Genomic DNA, 27,497 nt, shown 5'->3' with positions numbered 1-27,497 from the left:
TAGTTTGTTAACAGACTGTTAACGACCTGGGCAGTCTATGCCTAGAGTCGTTCATTTGTTAATAGGAAAGATAACGACAATTAAATTCCAAAACATCCAGGAGACCCTCATTTATGGTCTAACAGAGTCGTTAGTTAATTAATACACAGTTAACGTCCCTTTAAAGTTATGCATGCAGTCGTTCGTTTGGTAATTGCCCGGTAACGACCCTGAATTTCCAAAACATACAGGAGGCCATTATATTTGGAATACAAGGGTCATTTATATTTATGAATACTTACCTAACGATTCACATTGGTAATGTAAGAGTCGTTACCTTGATTTTCTTAAATGTAAACGACTCTAATTTAAAAAAAAAAGTTTTGTAATGAAAAGTTGATAACACAAAGATAAAACACATTGTATTCGTGCATTGACTTCCAAAAAAAAAACAACTCCTTCCACATTTAGTCGCACATGTCAACGTGTTCAAGCATTGTACTTGGTGTTCCTTCTAAAGCATTCCACATGTTCATTCCATACTCGTACTGGTTTGTCCACTCCTTGGTGTAGTCTCCCCAATCACCATAGACCACCCGTGGTAAAGGACATTCTTCGGAAATCTTCAAACCTATGTAATGGTTATTGTTGACATGTGCCATTACAATTCTTCTTTCCTTTATCGCCGCGTCGCACCTAGTTCTTGAGGGTACGTACATACAAGACGCTCCGAGAAGCCTTTTCTTAATACAATTACCACACAAGTGAATGTGTCCGCTAAAAGTTGACCACCAAAAGGTATTTGCATCCAAAACTTATAACGGGCCTTTTTCTACCCCTTACTCCATTTCACATTTGAAACCAACTCCCTAAACTTCAAGTCCCTCTCTTTTTCATCTCCTTCCATGAGCATTGTCAAATAGAGTTGTTTGTCCTCAACTAGTTTTTGTGCCATTTTTTCCTTGCATATTCGATTTGGGTGATCTTAAGTTCGTCGGCCTCGTCGAAATTCCCTAATTGTTCCATTTCAAAATGGTAACCACAATTCCCATCCACATCAGCGTCGTCGGTGGATATAAGGTGATCTAAGATGACGTAAGGAAGTTGGTCGGTATACTCTTTGTATAAAGTGTAAGCAACACGATGTGGTCTTCCTTGCGAATCCCTAGGTATCTTAGGATTACTCTTTATTCCTCTTATCGTCACTATACCACTAGTTTGGCTTTGCTGGGTATCAACCACATGCTCAACAATATCCATATCTTCATTTTCTTGCTCTTTTGACCGACCTCGTTTCTTAGGAATGAAAGACTTTTCATACTCCTCATATTCCGCCCGGACACGCTCATGACGTGATAGGTCTCTATTGCAACCCTTGTCATTGTTAACAGTTTCTCTAAATGACATTTTAGTTGTTGGTCTTCCGGGTGGTTTGTGTTTGATTGGATCTCCTTCAAACCCCAAGCTCTTACGGGCGGCCGGCCACAAGTTAGCAACCAAAATGTGTCTTCCTGCAAAATTCATTTTTCGGTATTTTTCGTTGATGTACTTGCCAATCTCCAAGTCTCCAAATTCTTCATCGGCTAAACCCGTGGGCTTTGGGATGAACGAAAGTTGCTTCCAGAATGGATCGATATCTTCAAGAGGAATGTAATCTTTGTACCCACCAAGTTTATGTTTATAAGGGAGGTCGAGCCAAACATCGGTTGTACAATTACACTTCATCACTTTTTCGGCCTCCGCTTTAACTCTAAAATCTATAAGCTCATCCATCATATAGTTAATTTCCCACCATGATACTTGGTGTGCTACCAACCGTAACAAAGCTTTGTCCCTTATGTGTTGCATCAAAAAATGGTCTTTACTTTTCTCCATCTGCTCCACTATTTTCCTTAGGTCATCCTCTGCGTGCTCGTGAATAACTTCTTGTACCGTAACTACCCCACACCTATTTTGATCCAATTTTTTTTTTTCAAACGCCCGTGAGACGCCTCTGCAATGCTTGTAGACTCATTTTTGAAGTGCTTGTATTTGTTTTTCCATGCATAAACAAACTTCTCCTTCCAAGGATTCAACCATGTATTCAGGCAATACTCAACAACCTTCTTATGATCCGTGCTCCAAACATCAATAAACTTCTGCAAGTTAGCATAATACTTAACCTCTGTTTTCGAATGAGACAAATAGTCCCAATCTTCGCAAAAAACTTTCCATAGATCCCCCTCTTCATCATATTTTTCCTTTTCTTTCTTTTTCTCTTCCGCTAGCTCTTTTTTGGAAAGTTTACTTAAACGCTCATCTTCCTCCTTAGAAAGTTGATTATCCTTCTTAGTATGGATCTTTTGGATTTGATTCTTGAATAAAGGTTGGTTTGGATGTGCCACGTACAAAGAAATTGTTGAGCAAGTGGAAAGACTTGACGAACGACACTCATAATTGCAAAATCTCTATCCGTCAATATAACCTGCGACGTCTCTTCTCCATGGTAAATCAACCTCACCTGTTCGAACCCACCTTAGTTTGCATGGCGTAGTTAAGTGTTTCCGCTACCCACTATGATTGTTGCATAATCAACCTACCATTCCATTCGGTTCTTTTAATCGTTGATTTAGCGGCGTTGATTGTGGAAATGGTGGACAAGTTATCCTTATCTTCCGCCCTTATTGCATTTAGGATCTTTAGTGGTCTAAATCCCTCAATCTGCCTAACTCTATCCATATGATGTGGTTTCAACCGGGCATATGCAGTGTGTCCATATAAACTTGTGGGTGGATCATGGTTGTGACGACCGTTCGGAATACTATACAATCGGAATAGATCGGCTTCATGGTGTCTTTTGAAAACAATCCTGAACGGGCATTCGCACTTCTTCGATTTTGTTCTGTACACCCTAGTCGTCTTCTTCTCATACTTGTAATTCTTGCCTTTGTGACTTTCACCCTTCTTACCCGCTCTCTCGCATACCATTTCCATCTTGTTACAATCGACGTGTCTACTTTGAACAACCACACACATCTTCTCTTTTGCCTTGGGGATAAGCCATTCCTTGATGTCATCCTTGGTTTCCCATGTCTACATTGATAAAACAATTAAATTAGACAACCATGAGATCACTAATAAAATTATTTGAATATATAAATATATCTATTTGGTAAAGGTAAACGTACCAAATCAGTCATATAGTGTTGGGAGGTATCCGGACCCAATATAGATACGGGTTTTGGCTGGGAGCTTTGTCGTATTACCAACTAAAAAACAAAACACAAAACCATCATCAGAGGATCGTCCAGTCTTATATGGCCAAATGACGACTCTTCAAAAATTATATTAACGACTCTTAACACATTAACGGTAAGTTCGACTTTGACGAGCAGTTACTAAACATACTAAGGGGTCGTTAGGTTATATATATAACTAATGTCGACTCTACATGCAGGTAATGCAGAATTTCAAAATCAAAGATATGTTTGATTCCTAGGAGCAGTTAATGCTATTTTTTGAAAAAAAGAAACGGTTTATTCAAAAAAAATAAATAGCCGTTGAGTACATTTTTGCTATAAATAAATACCTATCTCTTCCAAACTTACTCACCCATCACTTTCGATCATCCTAAATTAGTCACCCATCACTTTCAAACACTAAAACTGGCTCTAACTCCGTTCAATAATCTAGAAGATGTTGTTATTGTTAGAGCATACACCACTCTCACAAAGTACTCCGTTGAGGAAGCGCAATGGGTGACCAGTAACGAAGACCCAACAAGAGGGCCTTACCTTAGGCATGATCAAAACACCAATGCTTGGTGGAAACGTGTGTTTAAGGTTTTAAAGCACTAAATGGAAATCGTTATAGGAGGACGGTCCCGCATATAAGGGAAAGGTACGCTTATTTATACAATGAATGTGTATTGCTGAGAAACGAATTGAAAGCTCGTAAGGACGCTATGCCAAACGAAGACCGCATGAGTAGAGTAAGTTTGTGAATCAAGAGGTCGTTCATCAAAAATTATTTATTTGGTTATGATTATTCAACAATACTAACTTATTAAAATAATAATTATTTTTCCAGTGTTCTTTGGGTCGGACCCAATACGAATTAAGGTACGACCATGAGTTTTTGCACGAGGACTGCCACTCTCTTGGAGGAGGTTGAATGGCAATTCGCCCAATATAATTAATATCGTATACATTTTCTAGCGCAATGTACTGAACTATTTTATGTCTTTTCCTTATATTTTATTTCATAGTACATGTATGTTTTTTTTCAATTCAATAATACTAGTTCAACCATAAATATTCCAAAAAATGGTCCTCATGGACATAAATAAAAACTGACGACTCCACACAAATTTGGTTTTCGACCCTAAGAGTCGTCAACCAATATATTGTAGACTGACGACACCATGTAGAATCGTCAACCAATCTTTTGCAAATTAACGACTTTTATGACAACATTGTGAGCATTACACAAGTGTCGTCAATCTGCTAAAATGATAATTGCCGACACTTAAGATTACTTGACGACTCTCAACATAAACTAACGACTCCGGACTAACATATATACACCATTCTGCTAAGTTTTCTTCTAAAGTCGTTCGCTTCTATATGTCCCACCTGACGACGAAAAATACATACTCTAAGAGTCGTTTAGTTGTAAAAGTAACTTATGAACGACTCAAGATACTACTAGCATTTATTGGGGAATTGAACTCTACCAAATGTGGTTGAGGCAGTTGGCTCGTTCAATTCTATAAATACAGACCAATATCTCACCTCTTCCTTGCCAACACCATAATTATCAACCTTCTCTTCTCCTTCTCATTTATTCATCATCCAAGAGGAAAAAAAGAGAAACACCATGACTCCCTACACTCCTGAAGAGAATTGTGCCATTACGAGAGATTGGTTCACAGTAGAGCTGTCAATTTCTAACCCGGCCCGCGGGTTGGACCTAGCTTGGCTTGTTGTCTAAACAAGCCGGGTTAGGGTTGTCATATCTAGCCCTAGTAAAAACAAGTCGGGTTAGGGTCAACCCGCGGGTTACCCGTCAACCCGTCAATTTCATGTGAGTTACTAATTTAGGAATTTTAAGTTACTAATTTAAGAATTTTAGGGTGTTGTGCTAGAAATCAAAGTTCATATTTCCTTAAATGATTTAATACAATCCAAATTTCATTTTATTTAGGATTACGGAGTAGTGATCCCTCTGCCCACTAAATTTTTTATACATTTAAGTGATTTTAGTTTCAACCATCCCATTTAACAAGCCAACCCGCAACCCGTTAGAGCCAACCCGTCTAGGGCTAGGGTTGGGGTTTTTGGCATGTACATGAATAGTACTAGGGCTAGGGCTGACCCTAACCCGTCCATGGTTTGTCAAGCTAGGGCCGGGTTGACCCTAGCTTGCCCGTTTGACAGCTCTAGTTCACAGTCACAAACCACTTTCAAAGTCTAGACAAAGACATTGATGAAACATCGGATGCTTGATGGAACCGCGTATTCATCGTTTTTGTGGCGTTGGACGGAAATCGCAACTCAAGGTATTTGAAACAAGTCAAGGAACGCTTCAAAGAGATAAAACTCGGGTGTGATGTTTTGAAAAGAGAATTTACGGCCGTAAGGGAAGCCTTTCCGGATATGCTGAGTACTTTAAGAGTATGTATTTAAACAAGAGGTAAAACTTATCCAAAGCTTTGATCAATGCTAACTAAGTATGTTTGCCTTTACATTTTCAGATGAAGAAGGCGTATGGATACAACGAGCTGCTTCGTGGGGAAAAGTTTGAGTTACACGATTGCTACTTTATCTTCAATGGAACCATGTATGATTACATGCTTTATGATTGAGTGTAGAAGTGCATCGTTACCATGTATTGTATTTAACCCTATGAAAGATGTATGACTTTTAGGATTCAATGAAATATTGCTATGAAATCAGAAATTACATAAAAAAAAAAGTTTGAATCGTCAATTTTTTCAGACGTACGGAACAACGACTCTCAGTTAATATGAAAGGGTCGTCCGTTTATAGTAATGCTAAACTAACGATCCTTAGAGTGATAGTTACAGAGAGTAAAAGGTTTTTTAGTCGTTGGGTTCTAAATATATTGAGTTAACGAATCTAGATGACCTAAAAGATGGAGTCGTCATCTTTTTCAAACTAGATTAACGATTTTTCATAACTGAAGATTGGAGTCGTCAATTGTTTCAAACTTGGTTGACGATTTTTCATAACCTGCACATTGGAGTCGTTTGTTTGGGTGCTAAGTCACTGACGACTCAACAAAGTCGTTAGGTAATTATACTCTCGACCTAACGACCCTCACACTGAGCTGTTGCATATTGACCATGAATCAACCACTTGGAGCACCATTCATGCGATTTGAAGAGTATAGGAAGTTTACCTGATTGTTTTGAGATCCGGGTTCTTCATATGGAGAATTGGTTCCTTCATTTTGACCAATGAGATCTTCATTTCCACCATTATTCAAGGATTCCTCTATTAACATCTCTTCATCAAACATCCAATCCATAGGATTAGTTGAGACAATCTCACCATCAACACAATCATGTATGTTGTTTGAATCTTCACCTACATCATTTCCTCCATTAGAATCACCCATTTCAAATAACCTAAATTTTCCCCCAATACTCACTTTCTTCCTCTCTCAAACACAAAAACACAAAATTTCTATTATCAAAATTTAATCCTTAAAACTGATTTTAATCTAACTAAATTAATTATCGATTAATTAACTTAACTTAATTACTAATTATCACTAATTATTAGGGGTAGTTTAGCCATTTAAAAAAATGGGATAAGGGATGACCCCCAATTACTATTTCATGACCTGTTTTGTCCTGTAGCTAGGGGCCCCCAATTATTTTTCAGGGCCCCCAGTTAAGTTTTTCTTTTTTGTCGAGGTGTATTTTTTATTTTACTTTTGAAAGCAATAATTTGGATTGTGTTTAGCGGAGGTTCTCAGCCTCTTCCCAAATGTCTTTACACATCAGCCTGGGAAGAGCCTTGATTCAGTGACATTATCTATTCACAATGAGTATCCGTTTTTGACGAAAAAAACAGATGGTAGCCCGTTCCACAAAAAATAGATAATGATTATCCTTTTTCAGTGAATCTTGACCGATCAACTTGCTAAGACATATCACTCGAATACGTCATATCAATAATTTTTATCCAAACTTTCTGCACATTTGTCAAGTTTTTCCTCGAAACAGAGATCCTAAAGTAACCGGGATGAAGAAGACGACCAATTTTGATCCAGAGTATTTATTCAAAGGTTAATTTCATAGGGAAATGTTCTTCACCTTTATATATACAAGTAGGATGCACGTGCTTTGCACGTTGGCAAACACTACGCCTGTAATCTACGATTCTTTTGCTTTGGAGATTGGACGAGTATCTTGTTTATATGTTTTGCTTAAGAAAAACAAAAAGCAATCCTAATAACTTTCAGTAGTTGCTCAGGGAGAAAGGGAAAGAGGAGGGCTGGGGAAGAATAAGCTACGGGGGAAGATAGCAGAGAGATTGCCGGCCGGAGATAATTTGTTCTTAGGTATTTTCGTAATAATTTTAAAGAATAGGAGTTTTTTTTGTTATAGAGTAATATCGTAATAATGTCAAGGAATAAGGGCTTTTTATCATCGAATAAAATCGTGCGGCTGACTTCAAGATAATCCAATGGACGGAATAAAAAGTTCAGATGGAAAAAAAAAATTGCGAGGGGAATTGTATATCTAACGGATGAATTTAATTAACTGGAAAATCCAACGGCCAATATCGCTTATCATGGTGAGAGTTCCCATTCTGTTGCTTGCCTTAAAAGGGGAGAGAGATATACCTATTTCTACCATGAGTTGGTTCGGTGTTTTTGCACATAGGTTTGATTTTGTACAGTGGTGTTTGTTCTATTTTTAATTTGTAGTGATGATTTGAACGTATTGATGTTTATTTCATTCGAATTTGTGATTTAATTTTTTGTTGTTTTAACAATAAAGTTTGTTCAATTCATTCATTCACACTGAGAATTAATGATTAAAGATGGGTTTATGTAGTTCAACTTCAATTCATAATGTTCCAACTAAAGATGCCCAACCAGGGATGGTCGTGGCGATAATTGCTCAATTTTTTTTGTCATGGTTTCCTATAAATCAACTTTCTAGGATGGATGGTTGATCAGTTAAACAGAACATCAAAGTTTGATTTCCTTCAGCATCATTGCCTACTAATGTTACGAGTGTTAATTGAGAGAAGTTCAACAAACGGACAATGGTCGTCCGGATTTATTTCCTAAAAACGGGGTAACTATTAACTTTTTTCACAAATACGAATAATGATTGTCTGTTTTCCTATACTAGAACGGGATATCATTGGGCGCTTTCACCTTTTTAAGAACGGATAATTATTGTCCGTTTCGTTCTCGCTGGAATTCCCACAAAGTAGGGTAGAGGGAAGAGGTGCTTTAGGCCATGATTTTTTCAGCGAGGAAGAGCTTGGGAAGCTCCTTAAGACCCGGTCTTACTAAAAATTAAAAATTGAAAAATTACAAAAAAAGGAAAAAGGAAAAAGTTAGCTACACTATCTGCTTCCCTATTAGATCATGTCCAATCCTTCATCTGCATTGGAGGGAGACACTAAGAGAATGATGAATGCGACCAATAGAAGAATATGGGCTATCAAATGGACCAATGCTATATTGTTTATCTTGTTAATAGTTTTTCCACATGGAAATGTAGTTTTATCCATCGCGATGGCAATAATGTCGCAGATTCTAAGTAAACAGGAATGACAATAACATATGCCCCCTGGCTTATTGATGCATTAGCTTCGGATGAAACATCATTTGCAGCTACTATTTAATTGAAATACAATCTTTCTTTTCGTATTAAAAAAAGAAATGTTAAGGGTGAAGGTCTTAAAAAAGCATGCCACCTAAGATTTAAGATTTATTTTATCATAATTCCATCTTCAATGCAAGGGTCGAGGTCCTTGGGTTTAAGTCCAAATAAGACATCTATAACTTTGGGTCTAAGTCCACATCATCGATTTGTCTCTATGTTAATTTAAAAGTTGTTAGATAAAACCTTGAGGATTGATGATGTTTTTTGTGTTCAAAAAAGGTCTAAAATTATTTGTTTTGTCCATATGTGAATGACCTCCATAAAAAACGTGATAATTAGATGACCTCCAACCCTAGCATTGGAGATGCTCTTAAGAGAATGGTTAACATGTTCACAAAGAGGTTGGGAAAAGAACGTAACTCTTTTTTACAATCCGTCACTAAGGAAAAAAGTTTTCAGCTGATAAGAAGAAACTTCATCATTTACAACATTTACCAAAGAGAGATTATCCGATACGGAGAAAACATTCTCTTTGTTGGGCCTATTCTTATGCACCATGACAAAGGTTTCTATTTGATATACTAGGTGGCATGAAAAATGAGTTGTGTTACTATGGTAAAAGAGTGAAGCGACAAAAATACTAGCGAGCGATATCTTCAATAGAATCGGTGATCAAGACTCTATCACTGGATATAATGATAGTATCACTCGATTTAATGATTGGCGCCAGCTGCTAATGATCTTTCTCGCCTATAAATAGTTAATCTTCGAATCAATTTTTTAACTAAATTTTTACACAAAAAATTTCTCTATTTCTCTATTCCTCAATCTAATATTTTTTTTAAAAAAGTTCTCAAATGACGGAGTTTTGAACCCAACTTGATTCGGCAACGCAGCTTGACTTTTCAAGAATAGTACTTGAAGAAGTGCTTACTTTTGGTTAGTATATATTACAGGAGGAGTATATCCCAAAAATATTAACTTCGAACTCGTTACGATTTAGGTTTTATTAGTAAAAATATCGCTAAAAGTCTGAGATAATATGAATATAACCATGTGAGTGGACCATCCCTCTTTATAGAAAGCCAAAATGATTATTTGTATGGAGAAAACCCAACTAACTGGGGGAGATTTGACTATGGTTAAAGATTTTGAATTTTGGTGAAGGTGGGTGGGAATAAGAAATCATATGAACACAATCATCCTAGGTGTTTGAACCTAAACTAACGGTTGTTAATAGGAGATTGATTTTATGTTGTGTCGTAGAAGTTCCTAAGACATCGACAAGCCGGATAATTAAGCAAGTCTAATGCTTCTTTTACTTTTTATGGATTCGAATCATAGGCACTCTTACGGAAATCCGTGCGTTCTTTAAGAAATAATTGTTGGTGTATAGCGCCCCGCCAACTTTAATTTTAGTTTGAAATCTATTTTGATTTTGATTTTGTTGATACATTTTAGTTTGCATTTATTGCAAACTTCCTATGATCTAATCATGTTTTAATGACTATGACTAGCTTAAGATTAATGCTAGATAACGTTGAAACTAACATGACATGGCTCTTATGCTATGAGCTGTCCAATATAGCTAGCCATGAGGTGTCATCTAACTCCTAATGGAAAGTTTGGAGTGACATGTGGCAAGCATGACTGGAACTCACTTCTAGCCTCATATGTTTTTATGAAGGAACATATGTTTTCATTCATCATGAAATTATGTGAGGAAATAAATATTGATGCGGTATGATAAGTCATGAAAGTTATTAGTAACTAAGCGTTGCGTTTGTTCAATTTCTTTGTTGTTCAATTTGTTTTGGGTATGTACTATATGTGGTGTTCTTGTTATATATGGGGTTGTTTACATGAGTTCTAGAGTATGCTAATACTAGGTTCAAGTATAATTTCAACATGTAGTTAGCTTTATATGAAGTTTGGTGCTAAAGCATGAAGGCTAAGGAGTTGAAGTTCTACCAATTTTATCTTATTTCTCTGCTGAAAGCTTAGATCTTCATCCCGCATTGACAAGAAAGGTAGGCACTCATTAGCCAAGAAAGAAAAAATGTGAAGCAAGTGTCTATCTTTGAAGTTAGAAAACTTAAATAACAGTAAGAGTGAATCCACACTCAATTCTGGAATGTGATGCTAAGTTGGATATGATAGTCATGATTCTAGTGTGGACAGCTTTGTTTGTACCCAAAAATATTTCCAGGCACAGTATACAATCGGTTTGATGATGATGATGAAAACTAGGGTTTTACACAAAACAAGCATAAATATGTGAGACACGAATTTAACGTGGTTCGACAAGTTTTGCCTACATCCACGGAAGAATTCCCGTAGGAAGAGATATTTTATTGATGTGATCGATACAATTGATTTCTAATCCCCTTTAGGATTTTCTGGTGAATTTTTGTGTAGCAGGGCGTCCCCTTTTAGGGTTGAGATTCCCCTCTATTTATACAGTTGAATATATGAGATTAACCCTGATTTCGAGATTAACTTCAGGTGGAAGTAACTTAGCCAGAACTTCCCTTTAGCAACTTGGTCAGCAAGTCATCCAGAAACTTCCAGAATCTTCTTCCAAGATTTTCTCACTGGATCTGTGGAAACAGGACAAATCGAAATGGGCATGCAGGTTTGACCAACGACCTTGTCTTTGACTGGCAAGGTTGACTTCCCTGCTGACTACGACTATCGATCTTTGACTGGCAGACTGCCTTGACTGGAGACATGGATGGAGACTGGATGGAGGCTGGCTGACATCACAACCGACAACATGAATGGAGGCTGACTGGCAGCGCGTCTGAGTACTTGGCTGGAAACTATAATTGACAGCACCGCTGACAACATGTCTGAAGACTGGTTGGCAACACCGCTGAGTACTTAGATGGAAACTAGTTGGCAGCACCGCTGGCAACATGGATGGAAACTGGTTGGAAGCACCGCTGGTAACAGGGCTTCGACAGTTAACTTATATCGTTGGCCAAAGGTTGACTTTGACCGTTGACCGGTCGTTGACTTTGACCACTGACTGAAGGTTGACTTTGACCGCCGATTGGCTGTTAACTTTGGCAATTGACCAAAAATTGACTTTAATCGTTGACCGATCGGTGACCGATCATTGACTTTGACTATTCACCGAAGGTTGACTTTGACCATTGACCAGTCGTTGACTTTGACTATTGACCGGAAGGAATATTCGGTAGCTTGCATACCGTGTTGGTTGGATGGATGGCAGAGTTGAATGAGGGCCAAATGGTGGTCCCAGTAACAATCTGGTCCAATATTGTGACATTTTTATTTATTGTACAAACAAGTTTTTATAACTGCCAATTGGATTAACCGTCGAGGAAAATCTCAGGTTTAAATTAATAATTTCATCGTTGAAGAAAAAATCAACAAAACCAAAAAGAAAGAAGGACCTAATTTGAAACCCGCGTTATATTTTACATACTTTAAACCATGCATTTACATCGATATACGTCATAATCAAAAACTACAAAAACATTCCGCCTCTTCAGTTGGTGCTTGTATTGATAAAAAAAAAATCTACTTTAAAATCTTACTGTTGTAATACTACAACTGAAAAATTACCCTCAAAAGTAGACGTAGCGAAAAGATCTCCAATAACACCAAGTTCTTTGAAGACACACCATTCATCAAGTCCATGCAGAATTGGTGAGTTACTATCATGTCGTCTCCCAGCAATTATGAAGTCGTAAGAGTTTTCCAGACATTTGATTTTACTTGCTGTATCTGCACAATCTGTTACTTCTTCCTCTTTATAAAAGATATTTTCGGTGTTCATAATTTTGTCCCACAAGTCACTTATCAATTCATCATCTTTTTTAGTTTTTTTGTCCGGCTTTATATGCGTGAATCGAAAAACTGAGAGATTTAAATTGGGCTGATCCGCCATTCTCATACTATATGCTAATGCCTCTCGATCGTCAGGACCTCCAATGAAAATCATCGCAACATTATGGGAACATACAGAAACATCAATAGCAGCACTCGTGCTATTTTTGTGGTCAAAGAGAATCCCCACCGAGCAAGGTGCCTTACCCAAAACACTTCGGTTGACTATCCGATAAGGATGTTCATCTAACTCACCGAAAGGTATGATCACAAGATTCGTCCTCTCGTCAAATGCTATCTGAGATACGTCGTTGTCCATGCTTGAGAATGGTGATATGGCAGTGAAACATTGGCCAATCGTAAAGCCTTGATTCTGTTGTGCGAATTGGTTGAAAGCATTGATAATTTTTTCTGACGAATTGCGGTTGCGATCCTGTGCAAATTGTTTATTCTTTTGTTGTTTGTGTTGGACGAGGATGGAAGTTGCACGACCGACTAGCTCAACAAGGTGCAAAACATATAAACATACAAAGCTATCTTTTGTAACCGGATTAGTGGCTTCAAGGAAATTGAGGATGCTGGGAACGTTTTCTTGATTGTAAACACAAGCCAGTATGCGCAGCTCACTGTTGACAGCAGAATTTAAGATCGTTTGTCTCATGTAGCCCGTGTACTTCCTCGAAGGATCATATAAGTATTTCACCATCGGTGTGATTACCATAGTTATCAATAGGTTTGTGAAGAATATTATGGTGTAACTTTGTTGACTCATCAACTGGATATCAATCAACAAATAAGTGTTAGCATGCACATATAAAATATGTTCTTATATATCAATCAGATATAGGTACTATGTGACTAACCTCGGCTTCGACCATTATCATTGAATACCACATATGGAATATGCCATCACAAGTTAAGAGGAGACCGAGACAAAATGAGTCCAGAATAGGCATCCGCAGGTAGATGGAAGCTAACATTACTACAACAAACTTTGCAATGTATGCAAGGAACACCATTATCTCCACAACTACAAAATCTTTCCAAATGAATTTGAATGCACGTACGTGATAGCCTCCTATTATGTAAACTGGTGTCACAAGCACAAAGGTAACAAAACACTCGAGTTTTTTTTGAACAGCTGCGGCTATAGGCGACCCAACAGGTACTGTTAGTCCAACTATAAGTGGTCCAAGCGAAGGGTCTATGCCAATGGACTGACTACAAAATGAAACTCCCAAAACGCTGATAAGGATAGAGGAAAGATAACCTTCATTCAGAGTTTTTCCTTCTGGAGTACTTTTATTCATCCATGACATTACTGGGCGTAAAATGAACATGATGAAAATAAATAAGATAACTTTACTTATCCATGCTAATAATAGCATCTTGCGACTCAAAATAGTGGCTTCTGCATAGAAGCTGTAGGCATACTCATACAACCAACTGCTCATTCCGGTGATTATCGAAATGGCCAGGCCTAGACGACCAATCTTGGAATTGAGGAGGTTCAAGTCAGCAACGGCACAAGCAGTATCATAGAAGGAAGAATAAGTCACTGATAACGCAACGAATGTGAGAGAATCACTCATATTGTTTTCCAGGGTAAAGATTTTTCGTACCACGCTTAAAACAGCGTTATTGAAAACTAAAGGGATGAGGTAAGTGCAGAAACCTATGACGATGGTTGGTCTACTTGCCTTCGTAATCATATCCATGTCTGTCTTTACTCCAACAAGGAATGCAAGAAAAACACCCCCAATGCTTTCGATAACTGACATTAAGGCCATTCCTCCTGAATCACGAAACACGTATTGAAATGCTTCCGTACCTCCCAGCAACGCCGGGCCTAAGACAATACCAGCCTGTTACGTACATGCAAAAGACATATATGTACAACTGTATTAGATACTATTGAAGTTATGTAATCTTAAAATCTAATGAATGAACGAGAGGAACAAGGGAACCTTACGAAGGCAGATGAAACAAATTTAATCTGGTCCAATTGACCAAGGAAAACGTGGAAGGTTCCGATGAATAATATACAAAGGCCGATCTGCACCGTCAGAAAAGGAAAGGAACCGCGCTCAAACATTCCTTTAACTGGCTGACAGTTGAAACCTGGTTTATCCATCCTGTTTTTATAACCTTCAACCTGGTTTGATATATATTTTCTCAGTTTCTCGGCACCGATCACTAGTATAACGTATGGTAACTAGGACCTGAGCTCGTGCCACCCAGACTCATCAAAGTTCACCATGTGCTCTCACTGAATTTCTTTTCATGGTTGAATTAGATAAAAATAAGAAAAGCAAAAAAGAAAAATTGAGTTTTCAAAGACAAAGTACTAGACTGGTTTCTGTGGAAAACGTAGGAATGGATTTGATTGCTAGGACAAGAATAATTTGCGGGGAAATGAATTAATCTCACCATATATAGTAACCCATTCATTACACTAGTTTGTAGCTTTGACCATTGCAACAAAATCTTATGCAATCTCTAAAAGTAATTATTGTACGAGAGATTAAATAATGTAATTATTGTACGAGACACTCGATTTTGACTGATACCTACTTGATTAAATTGTAATTCCTAGATGTCACTTTATAGAGTGTTCACATTTACTGCAAAGCTTCTTCCTCCCTGGTTCTGTTATATGCAGGACAGACATTTACTGCAAAGCTCCTTCCTCCCTGGTCCCTTGACCACATGAACGGGTAATTTTTTCTTATACGATTCTCCTCTATAGTGATAATGACAATGATTGCATGTTCCTAGTGTAGATGGACTGATATAGTTGTGGTGTATTCGCAATGCTCAAAACTGAAGTTTGTTTTGTGTAATTAGGAAGGACGGAGGACTTGATAAGTAGTTTTGCGTTTTGAACAGAGATGTGACAATTAGACGAGCTAAATGGTGTACATATCCTTCCATCGATCCTAAGTAATGAGTCCCAATTTGGATATTTAACCTATTGCTCCACTGAAAGCTTAGATCTTCATTCCTCATTGCATTACACATGAAAGGAACACGTTATTTAACCAAAGCAGAAAAAAGTGAAGGCAGAGTAGAGTCTGTCTTTGAAGCTAGAAAACTAAGATAACATTACAAGAGTGAATCTACACCCACTTTTGAGGATGTGACGCTAAGTTGGATGTGCCATGAGTCCAGTGAGGACAGTTTTTACAGCTAACGGTTGGATTAACTGTCAAGAGAAATCTCGGGTTTAACTTGATAAAATCATCTTAGAAGAAGAAATCTACAAAACCAAAAACAAAAATAAAAAATGACCTAATCTGCAAGTTGTGTTGTATTGTACATACCTAGCTAAAACCATTTACATCAACATACGTCATAATCAAAAGTGCAGATGACTATACTAAACATTCTCCTCATCCTCAGTTGGTACTTGTATATCGACAAATAATTTTTTTACAAACGCCTACTGTTGCATTACCAAAACTGAAAAATTACACTCGAAAGTAGACGTAGCCAAAAGATCTCCAATCACACCAAGTTCTTTGAAAACACACCATTCATCAAGTCCATGCAAAATTGGTGAGCTACTATCATGTCGTCTCCAACCAATTATGAAGTCGTAAGAGTCTTCCAGGCATTTGATTCTACTTGCTGTATCTGCACAATCTGTTACATCTTGTTCCTTGTAAACAATGTTTTCGGTGTTCATAATTTTGTCCCACAAATAACCTATCAATTCATCATCTTTTTTTGCATTTTTGTTTGGCTTCATATGCGTGAATCGAAAAACAGAGAGTTGTAAATTGGGCTTATCTACCATTCTCATACTATATGCTAGAGCCTCTCGATCATCAGCACCTCCGATGAAAATCATGGCAATATTATGGAAAGTCATGGAAACATCAATAGCAGCACCAGAACTATTTTTGTGGTCAAAGAGTATCCCAACTGAGCAAGGTGTTTTTTTTAGAACATTTCGGTTGACTGCCCGATAAGGATGTTCGTCTAACTCACCGAAAGGTATGATCACCAGATTCGTCCTCTTTTTCATTGCTATCTGAGATACGTCGTTGTCCATACTTGAGAACGGTGATATTGCAGTGAAACATTGCCCTATTGTGTATCCTTCATTCTGTTGTTCGAACTGGTGGAAGGCATTTATAATTTTATCTGTAGAATTGCGGCTGTTGGCTCGTGTAAATTGTTTTTTCTTTTGTTCTCCGTGTTCAATGAGGAGGGAAGTTGCACGACCAACTAGCTCAACAAGGTGCAAAACATATATACATACGAAGCTTTCTTTGGTAATTGGATTAGTGGCTTCAAGGAAATTGAGGATGCTGGGGACGTTTTCTTGATTGTAAACACAAGCCAGTATGCGCAGCTCACTGTTGACAGCAGAATTAAGGATGGTTTGTCTCTTGTAGCCCGCGTACCTCCTCGAAGGATGATATAGATGTTTCACTATCGGCGTTGTTACCATTGTTATCAATAGATTTGTGAAGATCATTATGGTGTAAGTTTGTTGACTCATCAACTGCGATCAAACGTTAAAGTTAAAATATTAGAGTGGTATATATATCAGATGCTAAGTGCTTATACTATGTAACTAACCTCTGCTTCAACCACGGCCATTAAATACAACATATAGAATATCCCGTCGCAGTTTAAAAGGAGAGCGAGACACAAGGAATCCACTATAGGCATCCGAAAGTAGAGGGAAGCCGATATTACTACAAATAATCTTTGCAGAGTAAGCAAGCAACATCATTATCTCCACAACTACAAACCTTTCCCAAATGACTTTGAATGGCTGTACGCGATAACCTGCTATTATGTAAGATGGCGGCAAGAGCACAAAGGTGACGAAGCACTCTCTTAGATTTTGATATGTAGATCAAATCTAAGATGAATATCATTGATTACAAAAACATTATTAATATTAAATCAATGATAAACATAAATTAATCACAAAGAAATTAACCTACAAACCAAAATCAAATGGAGGAGACAGGTATTAAAGTGGTTCGGCATTAATGGCCTACGTCCACTGACAAACCCCGTAGGGTGAAATATTATTGATCTTCAGATGATTTCTCTGAGATAGTTTTACATTTACATAGTGATCCTATTTATAGGTGATAGGATACAAAACCTAGAAGATAGAATAACAACCGATATCTTGACTAGGTGAAACTATCTATCTACATTACAGGATTTATTGTTTGACCTGATCCTATAATCTAGTAGTTGCATTGACTGAGCATCATGTATCTTGAATGGTAGCCCACAGTCACTCACTTCTGACGTGCACATTGATCTCTTTGTAGCATACCCGTGTTTATCCTCTAATACCCCCCTCAAGGTGGACACGGAAATTTGTTGAAGTGTACAACTTGAAAAATCTTCGGGGAAAGACTTTGTAACCTAAAACCGCATAAGTTGTACTTTGAGCTTCAATCACGGACTACAGAACTTGAACACTTGAACAAAGGTACAGAAGCAGCGGAAAAATCTTCAAAACTCGAGAAGATATACGGAATGGTGGCTCTTCTGGTTGCTTAGTGGACTTGATTGGATATTGATATGTTGGGTTGTTGATTGCAAACAAACAGAGATAAAGAATCCCCAAAACTCGTATCGTCTTTTATGATGAATCCTCCATACTTTGAAATATTGATCCAAACCCAATTGTGCAAACAAACATGCGTATTAAAAGATGGAATTTGGAGATGAATTGACATGAGATTCCAAAAGATGGAAAATATCTTTGGAGGTAAGGATTTGACCAGAATTTAAAGAGCCAATAGCTGATGGCAGCTTCAAAGAACAATAAACATATCTTTGATTCCTTGAAAAGCCGATAAAATGGCAGTATCAAATAAGAAAACTAGGTAGAGAAACTAGTTGTTCTCAATGCGAAACAAATGAATAGTATTGCATACCATATTGAGAAGCACTGTTACGTGCTGAGCATGAGTTGCGATTAGGTAAAGGAACTGTAGAAGATACTACTGGATTATTAGTAGTATTTTGAGAAACTGCAGGTGAGATTGAATCACCGAGATTGGTAATAGATACGGGTAATCCTGAATTACCAGAATTGAGAAAAGAGGGTGCAGCGAAATCGCCTATAGTTATCCCAGCGTGAAATTGTCAGTTGACAATTGAGAAAAAAAAACGGATGAGGAAGTATCAAATTGAATATTCTTAGTGACAAGAATGACAGAAAACAAAGCATCTTTGATAAACAATAAAGATGCAGAGAATAGAATGGAGAAATCCATTTGACAACAAGAGTATCAGTAAAAATATTTCAAGCTCATAAATATTGGAGCAAGATCTGAATCATATGGCCTTGTAAGAAATTATTCTGATTATATCTCATGGACACAAAAGATTCAGTGACCAAAAAGGGAAGATTATATAGGGTGGACTATAGAAAATATGGAAAATATTTTCAGATAAATATTAGGTCACCAAAATATTGTGATTTTGGGAATGAATTAATCAAATAATCAATGTTTAGGATATTGATTTTGATTATGTCGAGAGAGAACAACAATATTGTGATAAGTAAACAAAGATCATGATACTCCCTGGATACAAAGTACTAACCTCCAGATTGTATTATAGAGATTGAGCTCTTGATATGATGATAAAGATCAAGAAGAAAAACATTAATGATCATGATGACATATAAAACTAACTTGATGTAGTGAACGTTAGCTGTTACCTTCACAGACACTTAATCGTCGATCACATTGACATTTGAACAAAAGTGATGTATGAGGAGCAAAACTGATCTTCACGGGAGCAAAATGTAATGGTTTGTGTTGAAAATGGCCTGGATTGCCTAATGGGAAGAAAAAAAAAAAATAGAGAAAAAAAACTTGGATGGGTGAAATGGATTCATTTGGCCGGGTAGGAAAAGAAATGGGTTTGGTTTAATAATGAGCTGCTGAAATTTGTTTAATCAACAGTAACAAACAATCTTCCTCAGATGAATAATCCAATCAGAGTGATATGGAATGGCAGTGCCTGACGAACAAGGCACAAAAATAAAATAAAATAGCATAGACAAGACTGTACCCATCACGTACAGTGCTTTGAAGTTGAGAAACTAGTTAAATCAACTAGTTGTTCATGATGAGAATTGAGAAACATGAACGTAGGATCATTATTAGATGACTGTTACAAGAAACTACGGTGTTGGTAGAGAACAACAAAGTAAGTTTAGGTTTAGAAAACAACACAATGAGTTTGTTGCTTAGTGATTGATTAAAATACTACACCTTTATGAACACAAAAATGCAGAATAAAAGGCGTCAAATGCGATGCCAATATATGAACTACAGGGAATTTTGGTAATTGACCACAAGGATGTGGAAAATACTGGTAGTCAAAACAAATGACGACATACTTTCCATAACGGAAGCAAAATATATCGGATTTTTTTTTTAAGCATTGGATATCCAAAAAAATGAAAGTATCCTGGGATTTCGTATCCATAGAATCTTTTGGAAGAAAATGAAATCCCAAAATGGAACATGAAGATATTTAGTGTACATGTTCAAAGAACGCACTGATGTATATCTTGATGCTGATATAGACAAGCACAAGCTTATCAAGGCTGAGATGGAACAGGAACACTAAATATTAGAATGAGAGACCTCGTGAAAACAGAGTCGATGAATGTCTACAGAGGAAAACAAATCCCATCAATCATCTTATAGTGAGCACTCTTGAAAAACAAGAGTTGATGAAAAATGATATATGAGAGAAAGAAAAAGAAATTGAAACTGAAGCGGATGATGCTTGTTATATTTGCGCAAAAATATAGCACGTTGTTTGGAAAGGCAAGTAAGAAGACATCTTTCGGTGATGCCGAAAAAAAAAGGCGATTGTTGGCGACATATCTCTAGTACACCAACATGTCAACAAAGAGAATGAAAATCACTTATCCAATCTGTATATCGACAAAGACAAGGTTATTAAGTAGGACTGGAACTGATGTACGTACCAGGTACTAGGGTACTGAACCCATGAGAAGAAAAGCTTCGTTGATAGATTGAACAGAAAAACTTGCACACGTAGTTCAAGGAACTAAATAAACTTCTGTAGACAACCTTTTGAAATAATAGGATCACAACCTTTTTCTACATCGCAGAACAGGATGAAAGAAAAAGAAATAATCTTGGGATTATTGTATGATACCAAAGGTTTTAGAAAATTTTTTTGCAAATATTCTGTGTTCAATGCAAAAGCAGAGAATATCATTGTATGATATCAAGAAAATTGCAAAGATTCCTCCACTGGAGATGAGGGAGAGGTATGTGCAGCAACAACCAGGAAGTTTGATCTTACCTGTTGGAGGACATGATCAGCATAATGATCGGTTTAGAAACGATGTTAGATATGAGTTAAAAATGATAGTGATGGATAGGGAGACCATAACCATATGGGAGTACCAATACTCACGGAGAAAAAATATTATTGGATATGCCAAAAATATTTTTGGAACAAAGAACTATTCTGAAATGGCAAGATATGAGATAATTAGCGGAGATTATCGTGTCATATGATTATGAATCCAAAAATGGAATATGTATATTTTCCATGGATCTTGCCGTGAACAATGGCAGAAAAAGGAAAGAAAATATTGCTTTGTATAAAACAGCTAGAACATAATAGGTGTCCGTAACTGTCCACAGAGATACAGGTCTTTGCTGGGGAAAAAAAAAACTTAATCCATTTTAAGAACCAAATGGTTCAAAGTGATCATGAAAATGGACCACGATTAGAGAATAGTCGATTTGTATTTTCAAAAGATTGTAATATTAATAAGTTCATTTGAAAAAGAAAAAAAAATGAACTTTCTGATTGATTAAAGAAAATGACTCACCTTAATTGGGTCTCAAAAAAAAGGAATATGAAAACACCGAAACACCTGATGCAATATTTCAATTCACGATATTTGTTCTATTGATACCGATACATCCATGAATAGCTGATTGCTCATTTAAAAAAGAACAAGAATGGAGTTATAAAAAACTGGATTGCGGAAGCGATTGAATCAAGAGCATTTCTGCTCTGATACCATCTTAGATTTTGATATGTAGATCAAATCTAAGATGAATATCATTGATTACAAAAACATTATTAATATTAAATCAATGATAAACATAAATTAATCATAAAGAAATTAACCTACAAACCAAAATCAAATGGAGGAGACAGGTATTAAAGTGGTTCGGCATTAATGGCCTACGTCCACTGACAAACCCCGTAGGGTGAAATATTATTGATCTTCAGATGATTTCTCTGAGATAGTTTTCCATTTACATAGTGATCCTATTTATAGGTGATAGGATACAAAACCTAGAAGATAGAATAACAACCGATATCTTGACTAGGTGAAACTATCTATCTACATTACAGGATTTATTGTTTGACCTGATCCTATAATCTAGTAGTTGCATTGACTGAGCATCATGTATCTTGAATGGTAGCCCACAGTCACTCACTTCTGACGTGTACATTGATCTCTTTGTAGCATACCCGTGTTTATCCTCTAATACACTCAAGATTTTTCTGAACAGCTTCTGCTATAGGTGACCCAACAGGTACCGTTAGCCCAATCATAAGTGGTCCAAGTGAAGGATCTATGCCCATGAACTGACTAAAAAATGAAATTCCCATAACGCTAAGAAGGATGAAAGAAACATGACCTTCCTTCAAAGTTTTTCCTTCTGGAGTACTTCTATTCATCCACGACATCACTGGCCGTAAAATGAATAAAATGACAGTTATAATGAAACTTTTACTTATCCACGACAATAACAACGTCCTTTGCTTCAAATGAGTGGCTTCTAAGTATAAGGTGTGTGAAAAATCAAAAAACCAACTACTCAATCCAGTGATTATCGAAATGGCCAGGCCTAGACGACCAATCTCCGAGTTGAGGAGGTTCAAGTCAGCAACAACACAAGCAATATCATAGAAGGACGAGCAAGATAGTGTCAGTTGAACGAATCCGAGAGAATCACTCATATTCTGTCCCATTGTGACAGTTTTTCTTATAATGGCTAAAATAGCTGTATTAAAAAGTAAAGGGAGGAGGAAAGTACTAATGGCAACTGCAAGATGAAACTTAGCTTATATAAAGACAACTCTCTTTATTGATGTTTAGAAAATCTCTCAAAACTAAACACAAGCTCTAATCTTGCTCATATAATCAACCACAACTTTGGTGATCCTATATATATAGAACTATGAATTCCTTTTCCTAATCCTATTACCTTATTACAGGTCTTTCCTTTTCTTAGAACTAGATGACTTCTAATTCCCTTATGATTACATCAATTTCCTAATCTTGTCCTAACCAGCTTGTTAGTGACTTCTATGTTGAAGTTAATCCAACATTCTCCCCCTTAAGCTTCAACCGTGCTTGTGAAAAATCTTGTACTCCTATTAATTTCTTCATTTCTTCAAACTTGATCCGAGCTAATGCCTTTGTCAATATATCTGCTTTCTTCTCATTTCCTGGTATGTGTTCAACGTTGATGATCTCCTTCTTAATACATTCTCGTATGAAATGATACCTTTTGTGAATGTGTTTCTTCTTCCCATGAAACATTGGATTTTTAGTGAGTGCAATTGCAGACTTATTATCAATCTTGATGAGAACTTTTTCAGGTTCTCTTCCTTTGATTTCACCCAATAATTCTTGAAGCCATATTGATTGTTTAGCTGCTTCTGTTGTGTCCATGAGCTCAGCTTCGCATGATGACAGAGCTACTGTGTCTTGCTTATGTGAACACCATGTAATAGGTGCTTCACCTAGATAAAATATATGACCAGTTGTACCTTTTCCATCATCTTGGTCAATATTATGACTGCTGTCACTATACCCAACAATTCCTTTTGATCCTCCTCGACCATACTTCAATCCACAGCTGATTGTTCCTCTTAGATATCTCAATATCTGCTTTATTACATCACCATGAGACTTGCGTGGACTCTGCATATAACGGCTTGCTACTCCCACAGAGAAAGCCAAATATGGTCTTGTGTGTAATAAGTATCTTAGGCATCCAACATTTCTTCTATAACTCGTTGGATCAATCTCAGGCTCCTCTTGTGCTTTTGAAATTTTCAGTCCAAATTCCATTGGAATTCTTGTTGGATTACATGTTTCGAGTCATGCTTCTTTCAGAATTCTCCTTGCATAAGCTTCTTGTTTAATCTGAATCCCATCTACTCCTTGATGGACTTCTATGCCAAGGTAATAAGTGAGTTTTCCTAGGTCTGACATCTCAAACTTTGATGACATTTCTCTCTTGAACTCATTGATCACCTTAAGGGAGTTGCCAGTCAAAAATAGATCATCTACATAGACTGCAATTACAAGAAGCGTTCCCTTTTCTTCTCTTATGTATACAGAAGTTTCTTTAGAACACTTTATGAATCTCATTCCCTTTAAGATTTGATCTAACTTTGTATTCCAGGCTCGAGGGGCTTGTCTTAGACCATAGAGAGCTTTTGTCAACTTGTAAACTCTATGTTCTTGTCCCTTTACTTCGAAACCTTCTGGTTGTTCAACATATACATCTTCACTTAGTTCGCCATGCAAGAATGCCGTCTTTACGTCTAAATGATGTATTTCCCAAGAGTTTGATGCAACTTATGCTATTAAGAGACGAATTGTCTCTAGTCTAGAAACTGGTGCGAAAACTTCATCAAAGTCTATGCCTGATTCTTGAACGTATCCCTTAGCTACAAGTCTTGCCTTATATTTGTTAATAGTTCCATCAGCATTTCTTATAACCTTGAAGATCCACTTGAGAACAATCACTTTTACCCCACCTGTCTTATCAACTAGAAACCAAGTCTTGTTTCTGTTGATTGAAATAATTTCTTCTCTACATGCTTGTGTCCATTTAGTCGAGACCTTTGCTTCCTGAAAATTCCTTGGTTCATCATTAACAGAAAGTAGCATAATCTCACATTCTTCTGCATCTTGAAGAACATAATCCTCCAGATACTGTGGATTTTGTATCTGTCTTGTTGATTTTCGCAGTGGAATGGGTTGAGTTATTTCATCGATATCTTCTTCTTCTTCTTCTTCTTCTTCTTCTTCGTTATTATCAGTGTTTTCATTATTCTCTTCTTCTTGATTAACATCATTGTTTCCATTGGTATTGATGATTATGGGTCCTTCGCCTTCATCAATTACTTGACCCCATCTCATGTGAAACATTCCTGGATCCCTACTTGGTCCATCATTAGTTTCTTTCCAGTTCCAGTTTGTTTTTTCATCGAATACCACATCTCGACTCACTACGGGAAAATATACATCTACAACTGGAGATTTACAACTCTTCGCTAAACATCGTAGAAAGTCATATGTTTTACAACTGGTTTCAAAGGAAGAGTTGTCGTATATCATCACTGCCAACCCTTAGAAACAAGGGGTTGCGCTAAGAAAACAAACGACAACTCCTTAAGCAAAAACGTTGTGACGACATTTAGCTATAACAACTCTGTTCCATAAAGGTAGTGACTAAGCCTATCACAATTTTCACAAGATTTGTTGAAGAACACCAAAATATGATGATGAAAAATAGTGTTAGAGGGGAGATTCGAACATGAACCTACTGCATGGAAGTCTGGCTCATCAACCATCCTTACAGTTCACAAGTTTTGTTTTTTCTTTTCTTTTTTTTTTAATAAAAACGTATAACAACACTTATAAGTGTTGTTGAAGTAAAAATATAGAATGTTGGAAAAAATGAGATTAGAAGGGAGATTCGAACATGAATCTACTTCATGGAAGTCTAGCTCATCAACCATCCTTACCGTTCACAAGTTTTGGTTGTTTTTTTTTCTTAATAAAAATGCATAACAACACTTATAAGTGTTGTTAAAGTAAAAATATAGAACGTTGGCAGAAATGAGGATGGGGGGATTTGATCCTCAGCCTCCTGCATGAAAGTCTACACCACTAACCATTCCTACACTATCACAAGTTCTGTCAAGTTTGTGGTTCTTTAATATACTAATTTTAAGATAACCCTTTATAAGAGTTGTGAAACAAAATATAATGTCAAAAAAAAATGCTCAGGTGACTAAGCCGCAAAATATTCTGAAGGAATCTTACTTGTAAATGGATGGATTCGTCGTTCTTACGAAGTTTCCGACTTAAAGTAGTCCACTCACGGCCAGGTTTCGATCTCGGAGCCTGTTTTGCATACAATATGGAGAAATAGGGTTTGTTTAAGGTTTCGTAGAATATTCCGAAGGAATCTTACCTGTAAATTGATGGATTCGTCGTTCTTACCAAGTTTCTGACTTAGAGTAGTCAACTCGCAGCCAGGTTTCGATCTCCGAGCCTGGTTTGCATCCAATATTCATAAATAGGGTTTTTTTTAAGGTTTCGTAGAATATTCCGAAAGAATATTACCTGTAAATGAATTGGTCGTTCGTAACAAGTTTCTGACTTAGAGTAGTCCACTCCTGGCCAGGTTTCGATCTCGGAGCCTGGTATGCATACAATATGCAGAAATATGGTTTGTTTAAGGTTTCGTAGAATATTCCAAAGGAATATTATCTGTAAATGGATGAATTCGTCGTTCTTACCAAGTTTCTGACTTATAGTAGTCTACTCCCGGCCAGGTTTCGATCTCGGAGTCTGGTTTGCATACAATATGCAGAAATACGGTTTTTTTAAGGTTTCGTAGAATATGACGAATGAATCTTACCTGTAAATAGATGGATTCGTCGTTCTTACCAAGTTTCTGACTTATAGTAGTCAACTCACGGCCAGGTTTCGATCTCGGATCCTGGTATGCATACAATATGCAGAAATAGGGTTTGTTTAAGGTTTCGTAGAATATTTCGATGGAATCTTACCTGTAAATGGATGGATTCGTCGTTCTTACCAAGTTTCTGACTTAGTAGTCCACTCGCGGCCAGGTTTCGATCTTGGAGCCTGGTTTGCATCCAATATGCATAAATAGGGTTTGTTTAAGGTTTCGTAGAATATTCCGAAGGAATCTTACCTGCAAATGGATGGATTCATCGTTCTTACCAAGTTTCTGACTTATAGTAGTCCACTCCCGGCCAGATTTCGATGTGGGAGCCTGGTTTGCATACAATATGGAGAAATATGGTTTGTTTAAGGTTTCGTAGAATACTCCCCAGGAATCTTACCTGTAAATGGATGGATTCGTCGTTCTTACCAAGTTTCTGACTTAGAGTAGCCCACTCGCGGCCAGGTTTCGATCTCGGAGCCTGGTTTGCATCTAATATGCAGAAATAGGGTTTGTATAACGTTTCGTAGAATATTCCGAAGGAATCTTACCTGTAAATGGATGGATTCGTCGTTCTTACCTAGTTTCTGACTTAGAGTAGTCAACTCACGGCCAGGTTTCGATCTCGAAGCCTTGTATGCATACAATATGTAGAAATAGGGTTTGTTTAAGGTTTCGTAGAATATTCCGAAGGAATCTTACCTGTAAATCGATGGATTCGTCGTTCTTACCAAGTTTCTGACTTAGAGTAGTCCACTCGCTTCCAGGTTTCGATCTCGGAGCCTTGTATGCATACAATATGTAGAAATAGGGTTTGTTTAAGGTTTCGTAGAATATTCCGAAGGAATCTTACCTGTAAATCGATGAATTCGTCGTTCTTACCAAGTTTCTGACTTAGAGTAGTCCACTCGCTGCCAGGTTTCGATCTCGGAGTCTGGTTTGCATCCAATGTGCAGAAATAGGGTTTGTTTAAGGTTTCGTAGAATATTCCGAATGAATCTTACCTGTAAATG

At 37.1% G+C, this 27,497-nt stretch overlaps 2 protein-coding genes across 2 annotated transcripts; both read right to left on the bottom strand.

Annotated features, from left to right (window-relative positions):
* Positions 1-12,184: 12,184 nt before the first annotated feature.
* On the bottom strand, positions 12,185-14,978 carry LOC113278265 (cation/H(+) antiporter 14-like). Its single transcript, XM_026527157.1, has 3 exons — positions 14,667-14,978; positions 13,558-14,559; positions 12,185-13,469 (listed from the first exon to the last, which is right to left on the bottom strand). Exons 1-3 carry the CDS (start codon positions 14,826-14,828, stop codon positions 12,399-12,401), a joined length of 2,235 nt encoding a protein of 744 aa, XP_026382942.1. The 5' UTR covers positions 14,829-14,978; the 3' UTR covers positions 12,185-12,398.
* A 1,158-nt stretch (positions 14,979-16,136) lies between these two features.
* On the bottom strand, positions 16,137-17,153 carry LOC113280233 (cation/H(+) antiporter 15-like). The gene has a single exon (XM_026528883.1). The coding sequence runs from the start codon at positions 17,151-17,153 to the stop codon at positions 16,137-16,139; it is 1,017 nt and encodes a 338-aa protein (XP_026384668.1).
* Between the last annotated feature and the right edge of the window lie 10,344 nt (positions 17,154-27,497).

The sequence above is a fragment of the Papaver somniferum genome, chromosome 5 (genome assembly GCF_003573695.1).
Source record: "Papaver somniferum cultivar HN1 chromosome 5, ASM357369v1, whole genome shotgun sequence".
In the NCBI taxonomy this organism is placed as follows: domain Eukaryota; kingdom Viridiplantae; phylum Streptophyta; class Magnoliopsida; order Ranunculales; family Papaveraceae; genus Papaver; species Papaver somniferum.
Note: the sequence above shows the minus strand (reverse complement) of the source record. Positions and strands in the feature narration are given on the sequence as shown.

What these genes read in the sequence shown, in the direction of transcription:
- LOC113278265 (XM_026527157.1), bottom strand. Translation starts at nt 14,828, where the DNA reads ATGGATAAACCAGGTTTCAACTGTCAGCCAGTTAAAGGAATGTTTGAG. An exon ending in AATTTGTTTCATCTGCCTTC is followed by an intron (nt 14,560 to 14,666) that starts GTAAGGTTCCCT and finishes TGTACGTAACAG; the next exon opens with GCTGGTATTGTCTTAGGCCC. An exon ending in TGATAATGGTCGAAGCCGAG is followed by an intron (nt 13,470 to 13,557) that starts GTTAGTCACATA and finishes ATTGATATCCAG; the next exon opens with TTGATGAGTCAACAAAGTTA.
- LOC113280233 (XM_026528883.1), bottom strand. Translation starts at nt 17,153, where the DNA reads ATGGTAACAACGCCGATAGTGAAACATCTATATCATCCTTCGAGGAGG.